Raw genomic sequence first — 21145 nt, 5'->3', positions numbered from 1 at the left:
AAAATGAGTTTCAATCAAACCAAATCACCCATGACAGACCTAGATCTATACATTAAGACAGCTAAAATAAAAACACGAAAGCTTACAGAAACCTTATTTTAAACCTGCTTAATGCTTTCTGTCTACATATGCTGACATCGTACCTCATTTTCCTTTTTCCAGGGGAAGCCGCAGGAGGCGGCCCTATCTGTACAGGAAACGAGCCATTCACCGCAGCAGGCCTACCTATGCCTGCTCCCTGGAGGAGGCCCATGGCAGTGTCAGGGAGGGCCGCCCACCCCCACCACTCAACCCCTCTAACTCTTTCATGTCCAGGAGAGAGAGAGGAAAGAGGTTGACCATGTCAGTGTGGGAGCAGAGGACCAGCCAGCTGCGGAGACACCGCCAGATGTCCAGCCGAGAGATCCTGTTCAGTAGCCCCACCGAGGAGAAAGACGGTCCTCCTGCCTCGAGCCAGGCTCACGTACGTCCACTTTCGCTGCACCGCAAGGCCATGCAAACACCGTCAGGGAGTATAAAGCATCTGACAGATCCCCTAGCCTCCCCAGCCAAGACCCAGCCTTCAGGCTCCTCCATATCTGTGGAAGTACCACTGGATGCAGCTCTGTCTGGTGACATACCCGAATCAGTGGAGCCAGAATCAGCGGATCCCACTGATTCTGTGTTCATGAACATACCAGAGCCGCCTAATTCAGTGCCCATCCCTCAGAGCAAAAACCTGGATGTTAATCAGAGTCACAAACACGTCAGTGAGCGTCACAGCCCCAGATTGAATGGTGAGCGTCAACACAGGGCAGTAAAGAAGTTCAGACCTCCAGATAATGGGGAGGCACTGACTCCAGATGTGGGAGGTCGTGGTGGAAACAGGGGCAGTAAGGACTTGTATCATTATGACCATCAGACCAGGATCAGAAGTCAGGGGTCTTCTCCTGCCAACGGAGGCCAGGCGGCGAGCTGCTCTGTCGTCGGGGACAAGAAGAGTAACCCTGGGAAAGCAGAAGAGCATGCAGAAGATGCTAAAAACAAAGAGGGAGACGTCTCCAAGCATGAGGAGAGCAGGTGAGACACACAAACATGTCTTTTTAGTAGCGATGGAGTGATCAAATGGAAAGGGAGAATGCCATCCCAACAGAGGGCCCAGGTTAGATACATCCCAGGAGATCACATTTTAATCCCAATACTTAATTGTGTGACTTGGAAAAAATGTAGCAACATGTTATGCAGATACAATGGAGAAAAAACATAACTTCTAATAAGATAACAAATTAATAGCTTTTTTTCTTTCATGCACCTTTGACCATTTTAATGAAATTCAAACCGAATTTAATCTAATATCAGTTTTCAAAAATTAAATCTAACGTTTCTGCGAGGAATTATTGACCAAAGTGTGCGTGGATTTGCAGTTGTTTGAACTAGCATGCCACAGCTTAAGGTCCTTTCATCAACCATTCATTGGCACCTGTACATAAAATTATCTCCCTATTCTCCATTCATGTCAGCAAAGCTGACAAACGATCTGGCAAACAAGACGCAAGAGACAATCTAATCTGTCATGGTTTTTGGTCATTTCATGCCACGTCAGAGATGTTGAAAGGACCGAGGCCAACATTTCATACTTGGCTTTAAACTGCTGTTTTAATTGATCTCAGTATGTTTCCTTTAAGTCTTTATTTGTATTGTGCTATCATAACTCTCATTTGTGTGACCAGTGACTGAACTTGTCTTTTAAGAGTACTACTCTAATCTCTTCTTATGTCTTTTATACTCAAACTTTAATTTCTTCTCCAGCTTTGGAGTCGATAGATTCGCTACCCAGCAGCAGCTGTCCTGCTGCGAGCGTGTCACAGCAGGACAGCTGCTGCTCACATCTGTCTGGTAACGTGTTCCTCTCTGCATCTCCAGACTCAGTGATAAGAGTGCAGAAGGGGACAACGCTCCAGCAGATAACCAGAGCCACACTGGTGATCAGTGTCCCCAGAAGCAAGAAGAACCTCCTCGGCCTTCAGAGCCGCCTGCGCCTGCTGTCCCAGAGGACAACAAAGAAGAAACAGAGATGCAGCAGGAACGGGATAAATCTCAGCTAAGCTCCAGTGTGATCATCGAAGTGCCCAATGTGCATTCATCTCTCGAGCTCTCCACAATCAAAGGTAATGGACCAAATGTAGATTTGTGATTTTCAGGTAATTTCTTGTTTTCTCTAATGACTTGTGACGAGGCTGCTCGTATTTGCAGCTTTGTCTGAAAGCTCATCAGTGATCGTTTACGTGGGACTGGTTTCCATTCTCACAGGTGGATGATCTGCAGCTATTATAAACTCAAAAAAGCATTTTTGAAATGTTCTAGCAATGCTCTGAGTAAGGATGCAGTTATAGGGACGTGCTTGATCTCATATCTATTACACTTAATTTACATTGTAGCCTCCAGAGATAAAGCATTCTAGGAAACAGTGAGTCATGTCATCACCTAAGCCAGGCCCCACAGTTCACAGCTTAACGCCGCTAGACTTCATCACCTCTCGCTGGATTTTTCTGGTTAAAAATCCCCACAGAAAACTGAGCTTTCAGTTTTTAGGCTGGCTTTCTGAGGATAATGCTGTCCTAGTGGGCAGACTGTGATAAAAACAGAATCTCCTTCTCCTGACCTCCTGCAGTCAACAGTAAGGACCCTGAACAGTGTAAGTCAGAGAAGGAGGAATCAGAAGAGACGAAGCCGGCCAACTCTGTGATCCCAGACAGTATGTTCATCTTCAAACCTGACAACCCGTAAGTTGCTGTCTCTTACATGGACTATTTTATAATGTCTGTGTGATAGGGGAATAATAGTGCTGTAGGATTGCAGAGAGTTTGATTAGAAGGTCAATTGCACTCTCGTGTTTCAGAGTCTCCTCTAGTTGCCAGACAACCTCACAGTAAGTAATGCCTGGATTAGCTGGGCTTGAGCCCATTGGATTTCAAGCAGCCAACTCTCAAAATACTTTGTAAAATTAACGGTGCATTCAAGTGCACCTTGTAAACCCAAAAGCCAATAATTAAATGGAGAAATAAGTAGTTTAAAATGGCTTTAAGTGTCAGTGGTTTTATACATCTGGCATTTTCTCAGTCTTAAATGAAGACCAAGGGGCTTGTTTTTAGAGGTTTCTGTCTTTAAAAGCAAACAAATCATTAAATTAAACAGCTAGCAGCTGCAGAATATTCATGTATTCAGGCTGTGAATGTGAGAAACACATGATTGCTGTCAGAGTAGCATGAGTAGAATAATTCATGACATTTTGCAAAAACTGGTGGTCCAGTCAAATGTAGCGATACACTTGGATTTAACCCTTTAAAGCCAAGTGTATCGTATTTGATTCATGAGTTTTAGTACATATTTGATTTTTATGTTGTTGTTTTTTTGGACAAAAAGTAAAATAAGCAAAACTAAAAATTGCAAAAATGCCAACAATATGATACACAATTAAAATCATATATGCAAATTAACATTTTCTCTAAATTATTTCATGGTTCAGGCTTTAAAGGGTTAAATCCACTTTCCACTAAGCTGTTTGTTTCGTTACCTGTGCCACTTAAGTTCAATATTTAATATGAAATCATCTTAAAATGCAACAACACAAAATGCTGTCAGTTAGAAGTAAATATTCCTGTGCAACTGTTCCTAACACAACGCTCTGCAGTGTGTCACCCTTTAATAGTCACATATGGAAATCTCCAAACAGTGAAGGAAGCAAACCTGTGGCATTTACTGAGATCAGCAGCAGATTTTCAGAGTTCATAAATTAAAAGGCTCTGTGACATGTTATGCATCGTCATGAAATGACAGTCAGTAACATTTCTTCAGAGACGCCTTTCAGAGCGTCTTCTAACTGTGAGATGTCGCAGACAGCAAATTGAGGAAGAAGCTGCAGCTCTCACTCTTGTGTTCTGATAAAGATGATCAGGCACTCAACAGAAATGTTTCTAGGATTTGTCACGACTCTGTAAATCCTCTTAATTTATCTTTTATTTAGTTGCTGGTAGCTTTCAGTCTGAAACAGCGCAGCTTGGTGACATAAGGAGAAGTTGGAACCGAATGGGATATTTGTTTGAAATGAACAAAAAGAAAATAAAATGTTGATTTTTTTTAAAATTCTCCATTTTCATATGAATTTGTAATCCTTGCATATAAGTTTATAAACTGTGGCTAAATGTATAGTCTTCTTCTTTGTAAATAGGGTACCAATCTGTGCCTTACGTGGTCTCCACTCTGCTCTCTCCAGTGTGCGTCGAGCGTGTCATTATGTGGTGAACCTCAGGTACTTTGAGATGTCCATCCTTCTGGTCATTGCTGCCAGTAGTATAGCACTGGCTGCTGAGGACCCTGTAGCCACCTCGTCGCACTGGAATAAGGTTTGTGTTCACACTAATGAATCACCTGTCTGAGGCAGGTGTTACACGATTGTCTCAGTGGAGGATCCAGTCTTTCTGCTTTTTTAATCACTCTCATCCTGAGATATGAGTTCAATCACGCTTTATCAGCACTGTGGGTTTCTCAGCTCCCCTCAGGTAAGCAGATTAAATATCATTAAGAACAGAAGGGGAAAAAATCCTTAAACTGTTTTGCAAAAGGCCGCTTGATGGGGGGGCAATTATATCTGATGAGTGTGGCAAATGAGGTCTGAAACACACTGAGCCTGGTTATTCACTGGAGGAGCGGGGCTAATCCTGTGCTGTATTAATGTAATTTGAGGGGACTTTTTTCTGCTAAGCGGCTATCAGGAAGCATATGAAAGAAAAAACATTGTGAAATCGTTTTCGCTCATTGTTTTCTGCGCCCTTTGTGTGTCATCTCTGACATTTCTAAAGCACCTCTGGCTGTGACTTTACAGGTTCTGCGCTATTTTGACTACGTGTTCACTGGAGTCTTCACATTTGAAATGATAATAAAGGTGAGTTATTATGTAAAAATGTCAAAGAAATGGAGCTGAATCATGTAAATGTATCTAATGGATTTAAATTCAAAGACATCTTGTGGTTTAGCCAGATGAGTTCAGTAACAGATCACAGAACAAACACAGAAAAACAGTTTCTTATGAAAACATATCTGACTACCAAAGAAGTTGAAGTAAGCGGTTTTTATGTTAGGACCCTCTGCTGTGTTTTAGCCTTGAAGTAACAAACATGAATTTATTGCAGCAAGTTGAGGGCTGTAATCTTTCCTCGCTGACTCATTATCACCTCTAACTCACCACGTGGCTCTGTGCTGTCTCCAGATGATTGATCAGGGTCTGATCCTCCATGATGGCTCCTACTTCAGAGACCTGTGGAACATGCTCGACTTCGTCGTAGTGGTGGGAGCGCTGGTGGCCTTCGCCCTCACGTCAGTCACGTGATTTATTTGTATTACTCTCATGAGCTAATCATATGTCTTAACACGCAAGTGTCTCTAAATCAACTGTAAGTTATCTTTTGCATCACAGTCTGTTCCATTTCCTTTCTGGGTTTGTAACTGTTGTTATAAATGTCCCTCTCTCCTGCTTTAACTGTCTGTGGATGATGCCTCTGTGGGATTGACCAGCAGCAATGTGATGGGGTAAAAGACTAAGAAAAGTCCTCTCTTATGAAAAATACTAACTTTAAATGTAGTCATTTAAATTTCTGCAGAATGTCAAATTATGTTATACATGTAGTGACAGTGGGTTAAAGGTGGGAAAAAAACAGTTCTGCGAATAAGAAGAGGCAAAAATGGGACATTCACGGATGTTCACGCTGTGTGTTTCTGTACAGAAATAACAAAGGACGGGATATCAAAACCATCAAATCTCTGAGGGTGCTGCGCGTCCTCAGACCACTGAAGACTATCAAGAGGCTTCCTAAACTAAAGGTGCGAAATGCTTTTGACTATAGTTGGCTTATTTGTCCGTTTTGGTTTCGATGAGGCAGTTCATTATAAAAAAAAAAAAAAAGATTTTAAGAGTTTAAAGTTATACTCAGTTTTATATTCATGTAGCACTAAATCCCAACAACAGTTACGTCGGTTGGTAAGACCCGACAATAACACGGAGAACTTTTATGCCTGCATTAGCTATGTACTACAACAGGTTACATATGCAATGTTCCCTCAAAGCTGCGCGCGTGCGCAATTGCGCACTACTGACACGGTCACTGCGCACAGAAAATCTGCGCTGCACACAAAAAAACTCAACCAGAATTGAAATTAAAATAAATACGTAACATTCTGTGTTGTTTTGCAGTGTGAGTCAGTAAGTGACCGGTGACTGGCTGCTCCAGCCTTATAATGCAATTCACATTAGTATTACGCAGCTAATCAACGCTGCTGACAGGCTGTGACAGCGTCCTTATGTGCCGCCACCAGTGTTTTAACTGGCAAAGCGGCGTGGCCAATGTGGAGTGAAGACACGCTAATGACAAGGTGTACAACCAGTGGAGATGTGAGCAGGACAGACGGAAAAATTGACGGGAAAAGTGTGGACTTCAAACTATATACCAGCTTTTATAAAACCAGAGTTATTATTCATTATGTTTTTTATTATGTTTTTTTCCTGAATAGTGTCGTTGTTTATTTTTACCACGGGAAGAAATGGTAAAAACTGCGATTTTCTTAGGAAAGCGCTCGAAAGCGCTCTGCCTGTGAGTTAAAAAAAAAAAAAAAAAAAAACACCCTTTCCTATTGGTGGAAAAATATCCCATGTCAACCAATCAAAAAATGACATGGCAACGTGGCATTTGGTTGTTTAGGAAGAGGGGGAAGTTTTAGGAGTGACGGCAGCGAGAGAGCGAAAGAGAGAGAGTTTTGAGACGTTAGAGATTTGTGACGTTTAGCGTGATTGGAGTATAAAGTTAGTGTGTTCTGTAGTAGATAGTTTTGTTGTGTGTGTCAGAACAATGAGGTGACTGCTGAATGTCACAATTGCTGCCAAAAAGCTACTAAAGGCAGATTACAATGTAATTACTGTCTCCAGGTTAAAAACAGGTGGATACACCTCCTGCTGTCAGGCCTGCAGGTATCAGGCTCCTTTATCTTACAGTGGACAGGAATTATTTTTTGGAGTGGCACAAATAATTTGTGTGGCATCTTATTTGATGCAGAACAGCTGATTGTTCTGTAAAAAGTTTGAAATGGTTATTTTAAAAAACGCATTGGCTGCATTTTTAGATAAATAGCTGCAAATAACTTTGTTGTTTGCAAAATTCAGTTACTTTTTTGAAGAAGTAACTAGTAACTATAATTAATTACTTTTTCAAAATGGCCTGCCCAACATTGGTCATTATATACTGTATTTTGCAGACAAAGAGTTACAGGACTCTCTTATAGTGCACAGCAGGAGCTTCACGCAGGGCTTTATAAAAAATAAAAAGAAAGTTGTGTTTTCAAAATTGGAGTTCAAGTTATTTTTACTTCCAATAGTGTTAACATACTACACAGGTCATGAACAAGATTTTTTTTTCATTGTAAGTGGGCTAAAGCAGTTAATTAAAAGTAGTCTAACATAAATGTAAATGCTGTAATTTGATTATTTTAATAAACCATGAAACTTGGATGGATTGGATGCTGGCGTGACCACAGTGCACACGTCTGCTGTCGCTCACAGTGGTAACAGGGACCGCTCAGGGAGTTTGTGTTTTTGCTCTGACACATGAGAAATTAGAGGGAACATTGCATATGAGTGTCTGTTCTGTGTTTTTCTTATAACTGTTTGTAAACAAAATGAACAGACAGACAAGAGTAATAAACCATGAGCAGATATACCAGGATCGATAGGTGGATGGATATTTTGAAAATTTTCCACATTTGTAGATGCAGTTTATTGGAGATGGTTGAACCTCTGTATAATTCTGCCTCTCTAAGATGCCTGTGAAGTCCTCGTAGTCTAAGGAGCTTGGAAAGAAAAGCGTCTGGACTTCTTTAGGTTGCTTGAAGACGTTTCACCTCTCATCCGAGAAGCTTCTTTCCAAGCTCCTTAGACTACGATGACCTGGATGACTGAGAACCTTCACAGACATGAGCAGCAAACTGTGAGCACTGAAGCATGGAGACCCGTTCTAAGGGATCAGATCTCCAAATCTGCTGTTGATACCGTCAGAAAGCCTGGAGAAGTATTGCTCAGGACCACTGTAAAATTAGCAAGGTGGTCTGGCTTCCTGGAAGCAAAATATAAAGAAGCGGGGACTGCCCATGGTTGATTAGTATCTGAATGTAAGGCTTTCTACATGTGTTCCTCTCTTCCAGGCGGTGTTTGACTGCGTAGTGACGTCTCTAAAGAACGTCTTCAACATCTTAATCGTCTACAAGCTTTTTATGTTCATCTTTGCCGTCATCGCTGTTCAACTCTTCAAGGGGAAGTTTTTCTACTGCACCGATAGTTCGAAGGACACAGAGAAAGACTGCCAGTAATGCTCTCTTATATCTCTAAATTTTATATATTTAATTCTAACTTGAAAATATTTGAGGAGAATGCGGTTAATAAACCTAAATATGTAAGCGTGATGGTATGAACGTCTGTGTGTTGAGTTGGGTGTGGTTGAAGTTGAGGCTGAGGGTGGGAGGTGAAGCAGGGGATGAAGGGAAAACAAGACCAGTGACGACAATGACAAAAACAACCTCATCATGATGGTTGTGTTTGGTTGTATTTTCCTTCAGGGGTTACTATATTGACTACGGGAAAGACAAGAAAGAGGTGAAGAGAAGAGAGTGGAAGAGGCATGAATTTCACTACGACAACGTCATCTGGGCTCTCCTTACTCTCTTCACGGTTTCCACTGGAGAGGGATGGCCTCAGTGAGTTAAGTTTAGATAGAAATATTCATGCCAATTTCAGCTTTCTTTCATTGGAGCCTTGTTTAATTTTATGTGCATTTATAACAATTTAACATCTGGCTTGTCCTCTGGTTCCAGTATGACCTTTCATGAAGGAAATTTATTAGATGTGATTCATTCAAGAACTATATTGCCATTTTTTAATCTCACACAAGGCTACAGATTAAACGGGGCTCGTGGGTTTGCACTATCCCGGCCCTTCTTAATTGGCAGTTGCCAGGAAATAAACCTTTGGAAATGATTTCCTCAGCCAGTTGGGAAATTGGTATTTGCTCTCCATCCTGGCGAACAAATTCTTAAAAACAATTTCAGAAGAAAAAGCTGCTGTAACACATGATCTAATAATGTTCTCAAAGGGTAACAGTTCAGAAAGAGAACATTTCCTGCACAGAGTAAAGCTTTCTGGCACAACTTCACCTACTTCCAAGAAGCTCGGAGAAGAAGGCTGAAGCTCCAGCAGCGCTTCTAGACTTTGTTGTTTTTGCTTGAGCGGCATTTTGGTCTGCAGCCTTCATCAGGGGCATCACCGATGACGAAACGTGTCGCTCTTTACACTACAGGCGTTGCTGGAGCTTCTTCAAAATTCCCTCCACACACCGTCTTAGGTTTTGGGGGACCGATATGAAGGCTGATATAAAGGCTGTTTGGTTCTTGTTGGTCATGGTTTGATTAGCATCTATATCAGCATTGGTTTAGCATTGCACCGCTGCTTTCGCAGGGTTCTGCAGCACTCTGTGGATGTGACAGAAGAGGACAGAGGTCCGAGCCACGGCAACAGGATGGAGATGTCGATCTTCTACGTCATCTACTTTGTCGTCTTCCCGTTCTTTTTCGTCAACATTTTTGTGGCTCTCATCATCATCACCTTCCAGGAGCAGGGAGATAAGATGATGGAGGAGTGCAGCCTGGAGAAGAATGAGGTGATGACATGCAGCAAGAAGACATGCAGGAATCAGTATTGGTACAATCTAGTGAAATTTAACATGCTCGTTAGGATGCTGCTCGCAGCTCTTCTTGGCAGTCAGTAATGTTGAAGATCAGACATGGAATAGCCCCATCAATCAAAAATACAGTACACAATTGTTCTCTTAGAATCAGCGAGTCTTTTGCTTTTGTCTAATCAGAATTTCCTCACATTTATTTTACGGCACAGCTGATTCTTTGTGCTTACTGCCGTGTTTTAACTGTCATTCTCTCTGTATTTCAGAGGGCATGCATAGACTTTGCCATCAGCGCCAAGCCCCTGACCCGATACATGCCGCAGAATCGGCACACGTTCCAGTACCGTTTGTGGCATTTCGTTGTGTCGCCTTCATTCGAGTACACCGTCCTGGCCATGATTGCGCTCAACACTATCGTGCTGATGATGAAGGTGAGGAAAAGGAGGAAACGACAGGAAAGAAATCAGAGAACTTATTAAATTTTGCATTTTTTAATGAGAGCAGAACATTAGATTAGTGATAAATGAAAGCAGAAGAGCTATTATCTGCATCACGTCTTTCCTTTCTCTGCAGTGACTACTTAGTCTGTTGTGTTATTTTCCACACATCCGTTTGTTAATAGGAAAGCACACCTTGCATCACTTCTCAGCAACATATTCTGTGATGAAAGTGCGACTGTTAACACTTTGGGTTTAAAATAAGCCGAGGTGCGTCACTCTGCAGTAAAATAAAGGATGTGCTCGTCTCTCGGCGCCGCCTGAACACGCTGTGATGTTTGCGTTTGGATCTGCTGATGTTTTAGCAGTATTTATTTTCTGATCTGGCCTCTTCTGGGGCTGTGCTGGTTGTTCAGACAGACAGGCGCTCAGTGACTCAGCCTGTATTAAATATTGATCTATAATGTCCGTGCGCTGCTATTTAGCATGACCTCATTAACTGTGGCCGCCGCCCCTAGAGGAATGACTCCTTTTATAGTGCGACAGACGAGAGGTGCAGAGACAGAGGCACTATTTATGGGTCTGGAGGAATCTTCCATCAACCTGCAGATCTACAGAGTGCATGGCTAAAGTTCACACACATCAGAGAGGAGGTTGATGCGCAGTGAACAGGCTGCAAAATGATCCACTTCTTTAGTTTCCTCATAATAAAGATCACTTTATATTTACATGTGCCGCTTTTGTGTTTTCAGTATTACTCTGCCCCGCCGGCGTACGAGGCTGTGCTGAAGCACCTGAACACGGCTTTCACTGTTCTCTTCTCTGTTGAGTGCATCCTTAAGATCTTGGCCTTTGGCTTTCTGGTGAGAGGAGACAAAAACACGCAAAGCCTTAGAGTGAATTCAACAAGTCTTTGGAAATGACTCAGAACAGCTTTCCTGTTTCAACAGAACTACTTTCGAGACACGTGGAACATTTTTGACTTCATCACCGTTTTGGGCAGCATCACTGAGATTGTGGTAGACCTGCAGGTAAAAAAAAAGCACTATTAAATGTTCCTCTGTTTCAGAAAATTGCAAAATCATGTCTTTGCAGAGTTCATAAAAGAATATGCCGTCACAGTATTCCACTTCTCCCGTCTTGTGTCTCTCTGCCAGTTTGTTGATACGATCAACATGAGTTTCTTGAAGCTGTTCCGAGCAGCCCGTCTGATTAAACTGCTAAGACAAGGCTACACCATCCGTATTCTGTTGTGGACCTTTGTTCAGTCCTTTAAGGCTTTGCCCTACGTCTGCCTGCTCATTGCCATGCTCTTCTTCATCTATGCCATCATTGGCATGCAGGTGAGAAGTCCCCCTGCATCCTAAGTGTATTTTTTATGGTGAAATAAATCCTTCAGAGTAACAGTAAGTTTGTCCTCTTTTGCCTGTTTGTGTGTGTCAATCAGGTTTTTGGGAACATTAAGTTGAACGAGGAGACGCACATTAACCAGCACAACAACTTTAAATCCTTCTCTGGTGCTCTGATGCTGCTATTCAGGTAGGACACTTCAGTACCTGCAACCTGATTAAAATAGATGCACTATTGAAAGCTATGTAATCTAAAAATGTGGGTTCAGTTAACAGCACTCCAGTTTGGCTGCTAAATAAGTTTCTCTATTGTAGTCTGAATTATGTCGCGAGATTACAGTAGCGAAGAGCTTTACTGCCCAAGTGTCCCTGGGGCTACCCTGTGTCAAGTGCACTGAACTACTTACCTCGTCATCAAGTTGCTTGGCAGACACTTTGAGAGTTTTAACAGATTAGTCTAAACAGATGTCTGGAAGAAAGCGTTGAGTGATTGAGTTGTGTTGGTGTCTCATGGTGGAGTTCAACATTGTTCTCATGTGTCATAAATCTCAAGGATGACTGTGTGGCAGGTAAGGTAGGACCCAAATGCAGGAGAAACTCAGAAAGTAAAACTCCGAGGCAGCTTTACTACTGAAGTAGACAAAATAATTCTGGATAAGCAGAAACTAAGAACCATGGACCACACGGCACATACAGGAAACTGAGACAATAGACACACACGTGAATGAAGGGACAGGCAACAGGTGGGAACACAGCTGATACTAATAATAGACTAAAGGGAAAGCAAAACATAACACACAGGACAATGGACTGTCAAAATAAAACAGGAAGTAAAAAACACCAGGAGTCCAGGACTAAGACATGCCAGCTTCACAGAGCTAAACAGGGACACAGCTGGGGAGACAGAGAGGTAAAAAACTGTAATCCTGTGTAAAAAGTAAATAAGAACAAAATGCAAAGGTTTGAAAATCTCATCTATATGTTATTTACAACAGAACACACAAAAATGTCTCAGGAGAAGCTGGGGACAAGAAACTAGGACACCAAAGGAAACATGAGCAAACAAAAAAACATCAACGAAAACTGGGCATTTAAAGCTGAAACTGGGTCATTGACTCATACATTCAGAACATGTCAAGGTTTTAGTCTATTAATTATTTAGTGCAACATTTAGAAACATTACACAGTGCAAAAGAAACAACTGTATAAAGCATTAGCATTATTTCCGTCACATTACAGTAAAATTAGGACGACATCCTCTTTATAGTAAGGACAAATCTGTGCTTGCCCACTAACTGCACTCAGTTTTTTTGCCCCAGATAGTTGTGGTGATCAGCTGGTTGTCCAGAAGTTTACCGTGCACGTTCATTGGACAGGGTGTGTGTGGCTGCAGTGTTCAGTATTATCCACTAAACAACTAAATCTTGCATCTAAAAGCTGTTTCTGAAATGGAGCTGCAAGTCTTACTCTGGTTGCACCCTCCACATGGCAGGCATAACTGTGAATAAACTGTGACCTGGACAGTGTGAGTCCTGACAACTACTCCTCCCCCTGGTGTCGTTTAATGTTTGCATCCAGGAGTGCTACTGGGGAGTCGTGGCAGGAGATCATGTTGTCTTGTCTGGGAGGACAGAAGTGTGAAACGGACCCATTGCTCCAAGCAGATTCGACAGACCCGGAAGGGGGCTGTGGTTCCGACTTTGCCTATTTCTACTTTGTTTCATTCATCTTTTTTAGCTCCTTCCTGGTAAGAGAAAAAAAATCTTAGCCATTGCTAATCCCTTTATTTATTTGCAACAAGAATAATCATAATTTTCCCCACAGCACGTTTGGCACATTTATATGTAGCTTGTGCTTTCTCCATGTCTTGCCTTCCATTCAGATGCTGAATCTGTTTGTGGCTGTAATCATGGATAATTTTGAATATCTCACCCGGGACTCGTCCATCCTGGGTCCCCACCACCTAGATGAGTTTGTTCGAATCTGGGGGGAGTACGATCGAGCTGCCTGGTCAGTATCCTTGAGTCTTTACTCCAGTTTACACACAAAAGTTGAACTACTAGTGGTATTATGATTATGATATGATGTGAAAACCTGTGATATAATACAGCTTCCTCGACCTTGTCATCGACTTTGGTACACCACTACACCACCCAGAACCTTTAAAGGCAAAGACCAACTTGTGAAAATACATGAACTGGTCTCTGACACTTTTAAAAGAGCACGTTCACATATTTTTACTTTAAGGGAATAGTGAGATTTCATTTCAAGTGCTCACCTCATCAAAACATCAGCTCTCTGGTAATGCTCATGAATATTCCCTGTGAGGAGTAATGCCCAGTGTTGGGCAAGTTACTTTGAAAAAGTAATTAATTCTAGTTACTAGTTACTTCTTCAAAAAAGTAACTGACTTACAAGATTCTAAAAGTAATTAATTACTTGAAGTAGTAACTATTGTGGTACTTTAAAAAAAACCCTCTGGGGTCCAGGGTATAATTGGCCATTTTAACTACTTTTGATGTTTCCTCTACATTTCACCTTTAAAAACTATTTACTTTGTCTTGTTTGGTATCATCCTTTTCAGCACAACCTCACGTGTCTGAATCTACAGTTATGTTTTCATTTTGACATTCTGTATTAACACAATTGATCTAAAATCAGACAAAAACATAAAATCAGAGTAGAAAAAGTTATATTTTTTACTGTAACAACCACAAACATGTTTATTGAATCATATTTCATAACTTTAAATGCAAATATAAATTGTCAGTTTTAAAATCTTATGTACAAGTTTTACAAACAACAAAGTTATTTGCAGCCATTTACCTTTTACCCTTTTTTAAAAATAACCATTTCAAACTATTTACATAAAATCAGCTGTTTGCATTCAATAAGATGTCACACAAATTATTTGTTTCTGACACACAACACAAAACGATCCACAACACTACACACTAACTACACAAGACAACACAACTACACACTCCAAACATGCTAAACATCACAAATCTCTCACATCTCAAAACTCGCTCTCTCTCTTTTTCTGCTGTCTCTCTCTCTCTCTCTCTCTCTCTCGCCGTCACGCCTAAATCTTCCCCCTCTTCCTAAACAACCAAATGTCAGGTTACCATATCATTTTTTTGATTGGTCGACATGGTGAATTTTTCCACCAACACAAACGGGCTGTTTTTGTTTGTTTTATTTTTTTGCTCATAAGCAGAGAGTGCTTGCTGCGCTGTCCTTAGACAGTAAACGTGACGAAACTATTGAGGAAAAAACACGGCGTATATATCTTGTTTATCATGACTCTGGTTTTACGTGGCCTATCGACACAATTTATAAACTGCTATATATCACCTTGTTGCTTTGTCATCTTGAAGTGGTCATGTGATTGGCTTACCACGACTATTTTATTCTTCCTCAGTCAAACAGCAGCACTCATGCGATTGTTTTGCCCCCTGAGCTCCAGGTGTTTTGCCAAAAAGCTGTAGCGCCCAGATTACTTATGTGCGGTAAGCTGAACACAGCTTCAACTGTCTGTTTGTTGAAAAATAGTAACGTGACCACAACGCATTTTCTTGTTGGTAACGGTAACGGCGTTGTAACGATAGAAATAGTAATTAGTTAGATTACTAGTTACTGAAAAAAGTAACGCCGTTAGTAACGCCGTTACTAGTAACGCCGTTACAAGTAACGCCGTCATCACTGGTAATGCCTGTTATTAGACAAGAGGAGAAGAAAGTTTCTCTGCAGTCCTGAAAAATGGTGAAAAATTCACCATCCAAATTAGCAGCAACTTACAACCTTCACAAGTATGATACAGAAATGTAACACATGAATCGTACTGACTTAGAGAATGGCCTTATACATAGGAGACACCTTAAACGTGCGAACAATAAACATATTTGGATATTAATGGATTGAATATCTTTTGTCTGATACGTCTCATTTCTAAGATTCAAACCAGATTTTTTTTTTTCAAACATGTCTGGATAGGATCCATGATTAGAAGATGGCACGTTATGATTACACAACCCCAATTCCAAAACCTGAAATGCTGCGTGAAATGTAAATAATAACAAAATCCAATGGTTTGTGAGTCTCATATACCCATATTTTATTTACAATAAAACACATAAAATGTCATTATTTAATGAAAATGATGAGCTCATTTTGGATTTTATAACAGCAACACGGTGAGCAAAAACAGCTGGAAAAGTAAGTGTTACTAAAAAGAAACAGCTGGGGGAATGTTTAGCAACTAATTGCTGGGTTAGTTAGTAACAGGTCAAATACATTATTGGGTCTAAAAATGGATCTCAGAGAGTCTAAGGAGCTTGGAAGGAAAGTGTTTGGACTTCTTTACTTCTTCTTTATCACACGAGCAGAAACTTCGGTTGATTGTGACCTACACCCTTCTTCACACCTTGGCTCGTGTGATTAGGTAGAGGATCATTTAGGAGGTCTATTGTCCCTTTTGGGGGGGGGGGGGACACTCCCACAGGGTTTAAATCTGGGACTCTCCACCATTTGACCCTAGAACTGAAGAAGCTTCTCGGATGAGAGGTGAAACATCTTCAAGCAACCTAAAGAAGTCCAGATGCTTTTCTTTCCAAGCTCCTTAGACTACGAGGACTTCACAGGCATCTTAGAGAGGCAGAATTATACAGAGGTTCAACCATCTCCAATAAACTGCATCTACAAAAATATCCATCCACCTATCGATCCTGGTATATCTGTTATAATCATCCTGTGATATCTGTTACATGTTAGACTTGCAGCGACCACAGTGGGTTTAGCAAAGCAAAAAATAACCAACTCTCTTTTTTCAGGACTTGGGAAATGTGAGAGTGACCCTGTGCCTGCTGGAAGTATTATTGCTTTGTTTAAAAATCAGACGATTAAGAATCAGTTGCCATTATTTGTGTGTGATTTATTCACCACCAGTTTATTGTTGCAATTTCTAAAACTGCTGGGTTAGAGGACAGCGCCTCATTCGCCCTTATTGTGCACTATAGTGTGAGTCTGTAATTACACCATGACTGAAAACTTGTATGTTTTTCCCAGTGGTAGGATCCACTATAAGGAGATGTACAAAGTTGTACGCACTATCTCACCTCCCCTGGGCTTTGGAAAGAACTGCCCCCACAGGGTGGCTTGCAAGGTTTGGTTCCCCCATATCAACAAACCTCCCCTCTGCCTCTTTGATGTTGGATCCTTCCTGACTTCCTCTTTTCCTGCCTTTCCTTCCCTTCACCAACTGTGACCCCCCTCCCCGCCGCTTGATCGTTAGGGGCGTGTTAATCGGGTCAAAGAATGACAATAATTCAGTCTTAGGGTACTAAGGCACATGACGTTCCTCAATTTCCACACAGCTGTAAATCAGTAGATACACTTTAATTACACTAAAACCTCTCTGTGATGGCTTCGAGTCTAATTTTGATACAATAATTGACCAATTTGAGGGAGTCCTGTGTCTTTCTACCTTTTGGATCTGGTTTAAAGATGTTTGTCATTCTTCCCCACTCCCACACAGCACAACCCAATGTAAGTATTTAATATTTACACCAGATCCAGCAAGGCTGTCATTCCTTTTCTCACCCTGTCCAAGGTTTTCTCCTTTCCCAGATTTCTATGCCCTGTTGGCAGCATAGAAAGAAAACAACCTGTTTTATTTCTCCTGCTTTAGTCTCCTCGTGTGTGAGTGCCTTGGAATAATCCTTTCTCTTGTATCTCCTCTATTCTTGTTCCTCTTTTTTACCCCTCACGCCCTCCCGTGCTCTTTTTCCTCCACCATCCCTTGGGACTGCACTTCCCCTACACCTCCATCGTCTTTCAATTTCTCCTCCACCTCCAACATTGTCCACTTCATTTCCCTTCCCTTTCCTCTCTTTTCGTCATTCCTTCATTCTTCATGGCTACCTGGCGCCCCCAGTGGTCGTATCCATTACACTGACATGTATGAGATGTTGACCAACATGTCACCACCTCTAGGCCTGGGCAAGAAATGCCCCTCCAAGGTGGCATATAAGGTAGACTGAACACCAAGACTAACAGGCACCACCTTCATATTTCAATCAGCAGAGATGAGCTCTGTAAAACATCATTTTGTATGTCCCACACTGAAAAAGGCAAAGCATTTTTTTTTGTGTGTCGATCATATGATGCAGTATTGCTTGTTAAAGCAGTTTTAAGTTTGTGTATGTGTCCACTGGGGCATGGTTGGCGCTACAGTAATGATTTGCCTGTTTGCTTTGCATCTTGGCAGAGAACTCAGACGGGTGAAAGACAGATTGTTACTGCTGTTGATTATTTAGCCAGAGAGGGGACGTAAATGAGAAAGTTGTTAAACATCGACATGCTGGATCTGCCGGCGTCTGTTGTCAGATGATCTCATGGCGTTCATACTTTTGTTTCTTCCATCTACCTGTCTGCATGTGCCTCCTGCCACAGCCTCTTGTTGCCTCGTTGTTTTGTGCGCTTTATGCATGCTGTTTGAGTGAAGCTGCAAGCATGCTCCATTGCATGTGTATGTTTTTTTAACCTTCAAATATAGAAGGACAAAAGAGGGCAAGTAAAATAATATTTTTTTTGGCTATCTGTCTTATTTCGGTCTTATTTTGACATTAAATACAAATGTTGTCTTCATTTAAAGAAATAATGATCCACTTGCCTTTTCTCTCCTCCTGTATTGATCACAGTAATCTTATTCAAAGTGGATTTAACTAAAACAAATTTAAAGCTAAGCTACAGGGAAACTGGTTTCCCGTTAATTATCCCCATATTAGATATCTAAATGAGGAACACTGATATAAAGTTGTTTTTTATAATGAATGTGATGTTTTGGCTTTCGTAACTGTTCATCTCTGCAATGTTTTGATTTTAACATTTGGAATATTTGGAAAATTAGCTTGAGTACACGTACCCCTGCATCAGAATTCATGTAGCGATACTGGAAGCAGTCACAGCCGTTGGTCGTTACTCAGGTTTCATATTGCACTGTGCCATGTTGTGCCGTTGCTGGCTGGTATTGTGAATTATGACTGACTATGAAACCTTTGCTGACGTCAACAGAGACTAGTTCTGATGAACATGCCTGTGGACGATGACATGACGGTCCACTTCACCTCCACCCTGATGGCCCTCATCCGCACTGCCCTTGAAGTCAAGATAGCCAGAGGTTAGACAGAAACAGACACACAGTACATTTATTCTGATGGAAAACCTTTTTTGTTTAAGTTTAAATGTGGGTCGGTTTCTATGTCTAATTTTGTGTTTTTGGCATTTTTGTATCTGAAGGAGGGGAAGATAGGAATCAGATGGATTTGGATCTGCAGAAGGAGATTAGTGTGATCTGGCCTCATCTCTCTCAGAAGACGCTGGACCTACTGGTTCCAATTCACAAAGGTAAAATCAACATCATGACTTACCAGTAAAAAAATATATTGCATTACACTACTAGCCATCACCGGTGTTATTTCAGTAAAATAGTTTTCAGTTTGATAGAGATGGATAATGTCTCACTGCTTTCTGCCTTCTCCTTTACAGCCAGTGACATGACCATAGGTAAGATCTATGCTGCCATGATGATCATGGACTATTACAAGCAGAGCAAAGCCAAGAAGCTTCGACAGCAACTGGAGGAACAGGTGCTTTTTTTTTAATTGCTCATCTTGCTGAACCGCCGTTCACCCACCGATGTTAATTTGTCATAGTTACATATTAAATTAGGCTGTCTCTTAGGGTTATTATTTTTTAAATTAAAATGTGCGTCATCTCCAAGCCCAGTATTAAAGTAAAACTTAACTTAATCAGACTTGGGCGAGACAAAATATAATTGCATGTGCTGTGGTTTGCAGAGTAAAAGGCCCAAATGCAGGAGGTGAGGCAGGCAGAATAAAAGTCCACATTCAGCACAAAACAGACATCCACACGCTCGCAGGAAACCAGGAAAGGAAGAGAGCAAACACATGTTACAACAAAGACATTACACACTCACTGGTCACTTTATTATTAGGTGCATCATTCCAGTAGTGTGTTGCACTTCAGATCCAGATGCTGCAAACATTCCTCAGAGATTTTGGTCCATATTGACATGATGGGCTTGCACAGTTGGTGTGAATCTCTTGTTCCACAGCACAGTAAAGGTGCGCTGCTGGATTGAAATCTAGTGATTGTGGAGACTGTTTGAGTACAGGAAATTTATCCTGTTTGAGAAACTAATTTGAGATTATTTGATCTTTTAAACACAGAAACCAAAATCCAGTAACATCCCAAAACTGAAATGCTTCACAGCAAAGGGCCTAAAATGAAACATGAAGGTCAAGACTCCAGTGCTATCACAGCACTCTGCATACAGCTTCACAAAAATCTGAACCATAAAACATAACCACTCGCAGGGACCATGCCAACACGGCCACAAGATCAGTCCTTCCAACAGTAACCACGACGAACCACACTTATACCCGCAGCTTCACAGCTGTCGAGGACCTTTTGCAACTTTCACCTTTTTACCATAAATGAAGATTATGACAAAATGACGACCCTGCAGAGGTTAAATGCCTGGGCCTCTTCATCAGTTTTTATAAGTGAAGAGGCCTCTTGGATCAGAGGTGAAAACTGTTAGGATGCCTGGGTCGTTGACCCAGGGTTTTGAGTTTATTATGTTATTTATCATTTCTGGGTTTCTTTGAGTTCTGTCTTATGGTTTATGTCTCTGTGTTCTCTAGTTGCTGTCTCCCTGTGTCCAGTCAGTCTGTGTTATGTTTCCTGTTTTATTTTGACGGTCCATGTCTGATGTTAATGTGTTCAGTTTACGCTTCCTTGTCTCGTCAGTTCTGATTTGCCCCAGCTGTGTTTCCCTCCTGTTACTCATTCCCTGATTGCTCCCTCTATGTATTTAAGCCCTGTGTTTCAGTTTGTCATTGTCGCGATCTACCCTTATCTTGCTGTGTGTTCCGTCTGAGTAAGTTTATTTTGTATTCCTTGTTTTGTCACCCTTTTGAGTTCAGCATTAAAGCTGTTTTGAGTTCAAGTTTTGCCTCTGAGTGTCTGCACCTTGGGTCCTCCTACTACCACTCTTGCCTGCACACAGCCATTACATAACAAAAATGTCTTGAAGAAGCTAAAGAGAAGTTCAGTTGGAACTCAACTCAAGCTCTTAAGACTATCACGACCTATCATGACCCGAATGACCGAGAACCTACACAGACATTCAAAAAATGTTTTAAAAACAGCACTGAGCCGCATAAAAACACATAAAACAGCTGTTTAAATATGTTTACATATGTATCATAAGCAGTGTTGTTAGGAGGTCCTTTGATTTTCATGTTTCTTACCCTAGTATACTTATCCTAGTGACCTGTTCCTGTTTCCATATGTTTCTTTGTCTCCTCATAGAAACACGCTCCTATGTTCCAGCGTATGGATGCTTCCTCTCTTCCACAAGAAATCCTATGCAATGCCAAATCCCTCTCATTCCTAAGGCATAGTGCTGGATCTGCTCTGTAAATATTAAACTTTTAATCTCCTCAAAAAGTTACTAGCTTTCAGTTATTTATGATGGCAGAGAATACAAATTCTGGTTGTTGAAGCAAACGGCCCCATG

The 21145-nt window shown here is 41.3% G+C and overlaps 1 protein-coding gene across 1 annotated transcript in view; it reads left to right on the top strand.

Annotated features, from left to right (window-relative positions):
- The window catches only part of LOC134619990 (voltage-dependent R-type calcium channel subunit alpha-1E), a 110797-nt gene that overhangs the window by 84498 nt on the left and 5154 nt on the right, over window positions 1-21145 (top strand). The window contains exons 21-43 of the mRNA XM_063465836.1: window positions 163-1059; window positions 1903-2147; window positions 2651-2762; window positions 4253-4382; window positions 4862-4921; window positions 5246-5352; window positions 5554-5565; window positions 5760-5856; window positions 8224-8384; window positions 8635-8772; window positions 9530-9731; window positions 10019-10183; window positions 10942-11052; window positions 11140-11220; window positions 11347-11532; window positions 11637-11728; window positions 13117-13285; window positions 13421-13548; window positions 17474-17570; window positions 18613-18718; window positions 18838-18945; window positions 19087-19187; window positions 20938-21044. Coding sequence (XP_063321906.1) covers window positions 163-1059; window positions 1903-2147; window positions 2651-2762; window positions 4253-4382; window positions 4862-4921; window positions 5246-5352; window positions 5554-5565; window positions 5760-5856; window positions 8224-8384; window positions 8635-8772; window positions 9530-9731; window positions 10019-10183; window positions 10942-11052; window positions 11140-11220; window positions 11347-11532; window positions 11637-11728; window positions 13117-13285; window positions 13421-13548; window positions 17474-17570; window positions 18613-18718; window positions 18838-18945; window positions 19087-19187; window positions 20938-21044 — 3612 coding nt within the window. The remainder of the gene's footprint in view (window positions 1-162; window positions 1060-1902; window positions 2148-2650; window positions 2763-4252; window positions 4383-4861; window positions 4922-5245; window positions 5353-5553; window positions 5566-5759; window positions 5857-8223; window positions 8385-8634; window positions 8773-9529; window positions 9732-10018; window positions 10184-10941; window positions 11053-11139; window positions 11221-11346; window positions 11533-11636; window positions 11729-13116; window positions 13286-13420; window positions 13549-17473; window positions 17571-18612; window positions 18719-18837; window positions 18946-19086; window positions 19188-20937; window positions 21045-21145) is intronic.

Source organism: Pelmatolapia mariae, linkage group LG23, assembly GCF_036321145.2.
Source record: "Pelmatolapia mariae isolate MD_Pm_ZW linkage group LG23, Pm_UMD_F_2, whole genome shotgun sequence".
Lineage (NCBI taxonomy): Eukaryota > Metazoa > Chordata > Actinopteri > Cichliformes > Cichlidae > Pelmatolapia > Pelmatolapia mariae.
Note: the sequence above shows the minus strand (reverse complement) of the source record. Positions and strands in the feature narration are given on the sequence as shown.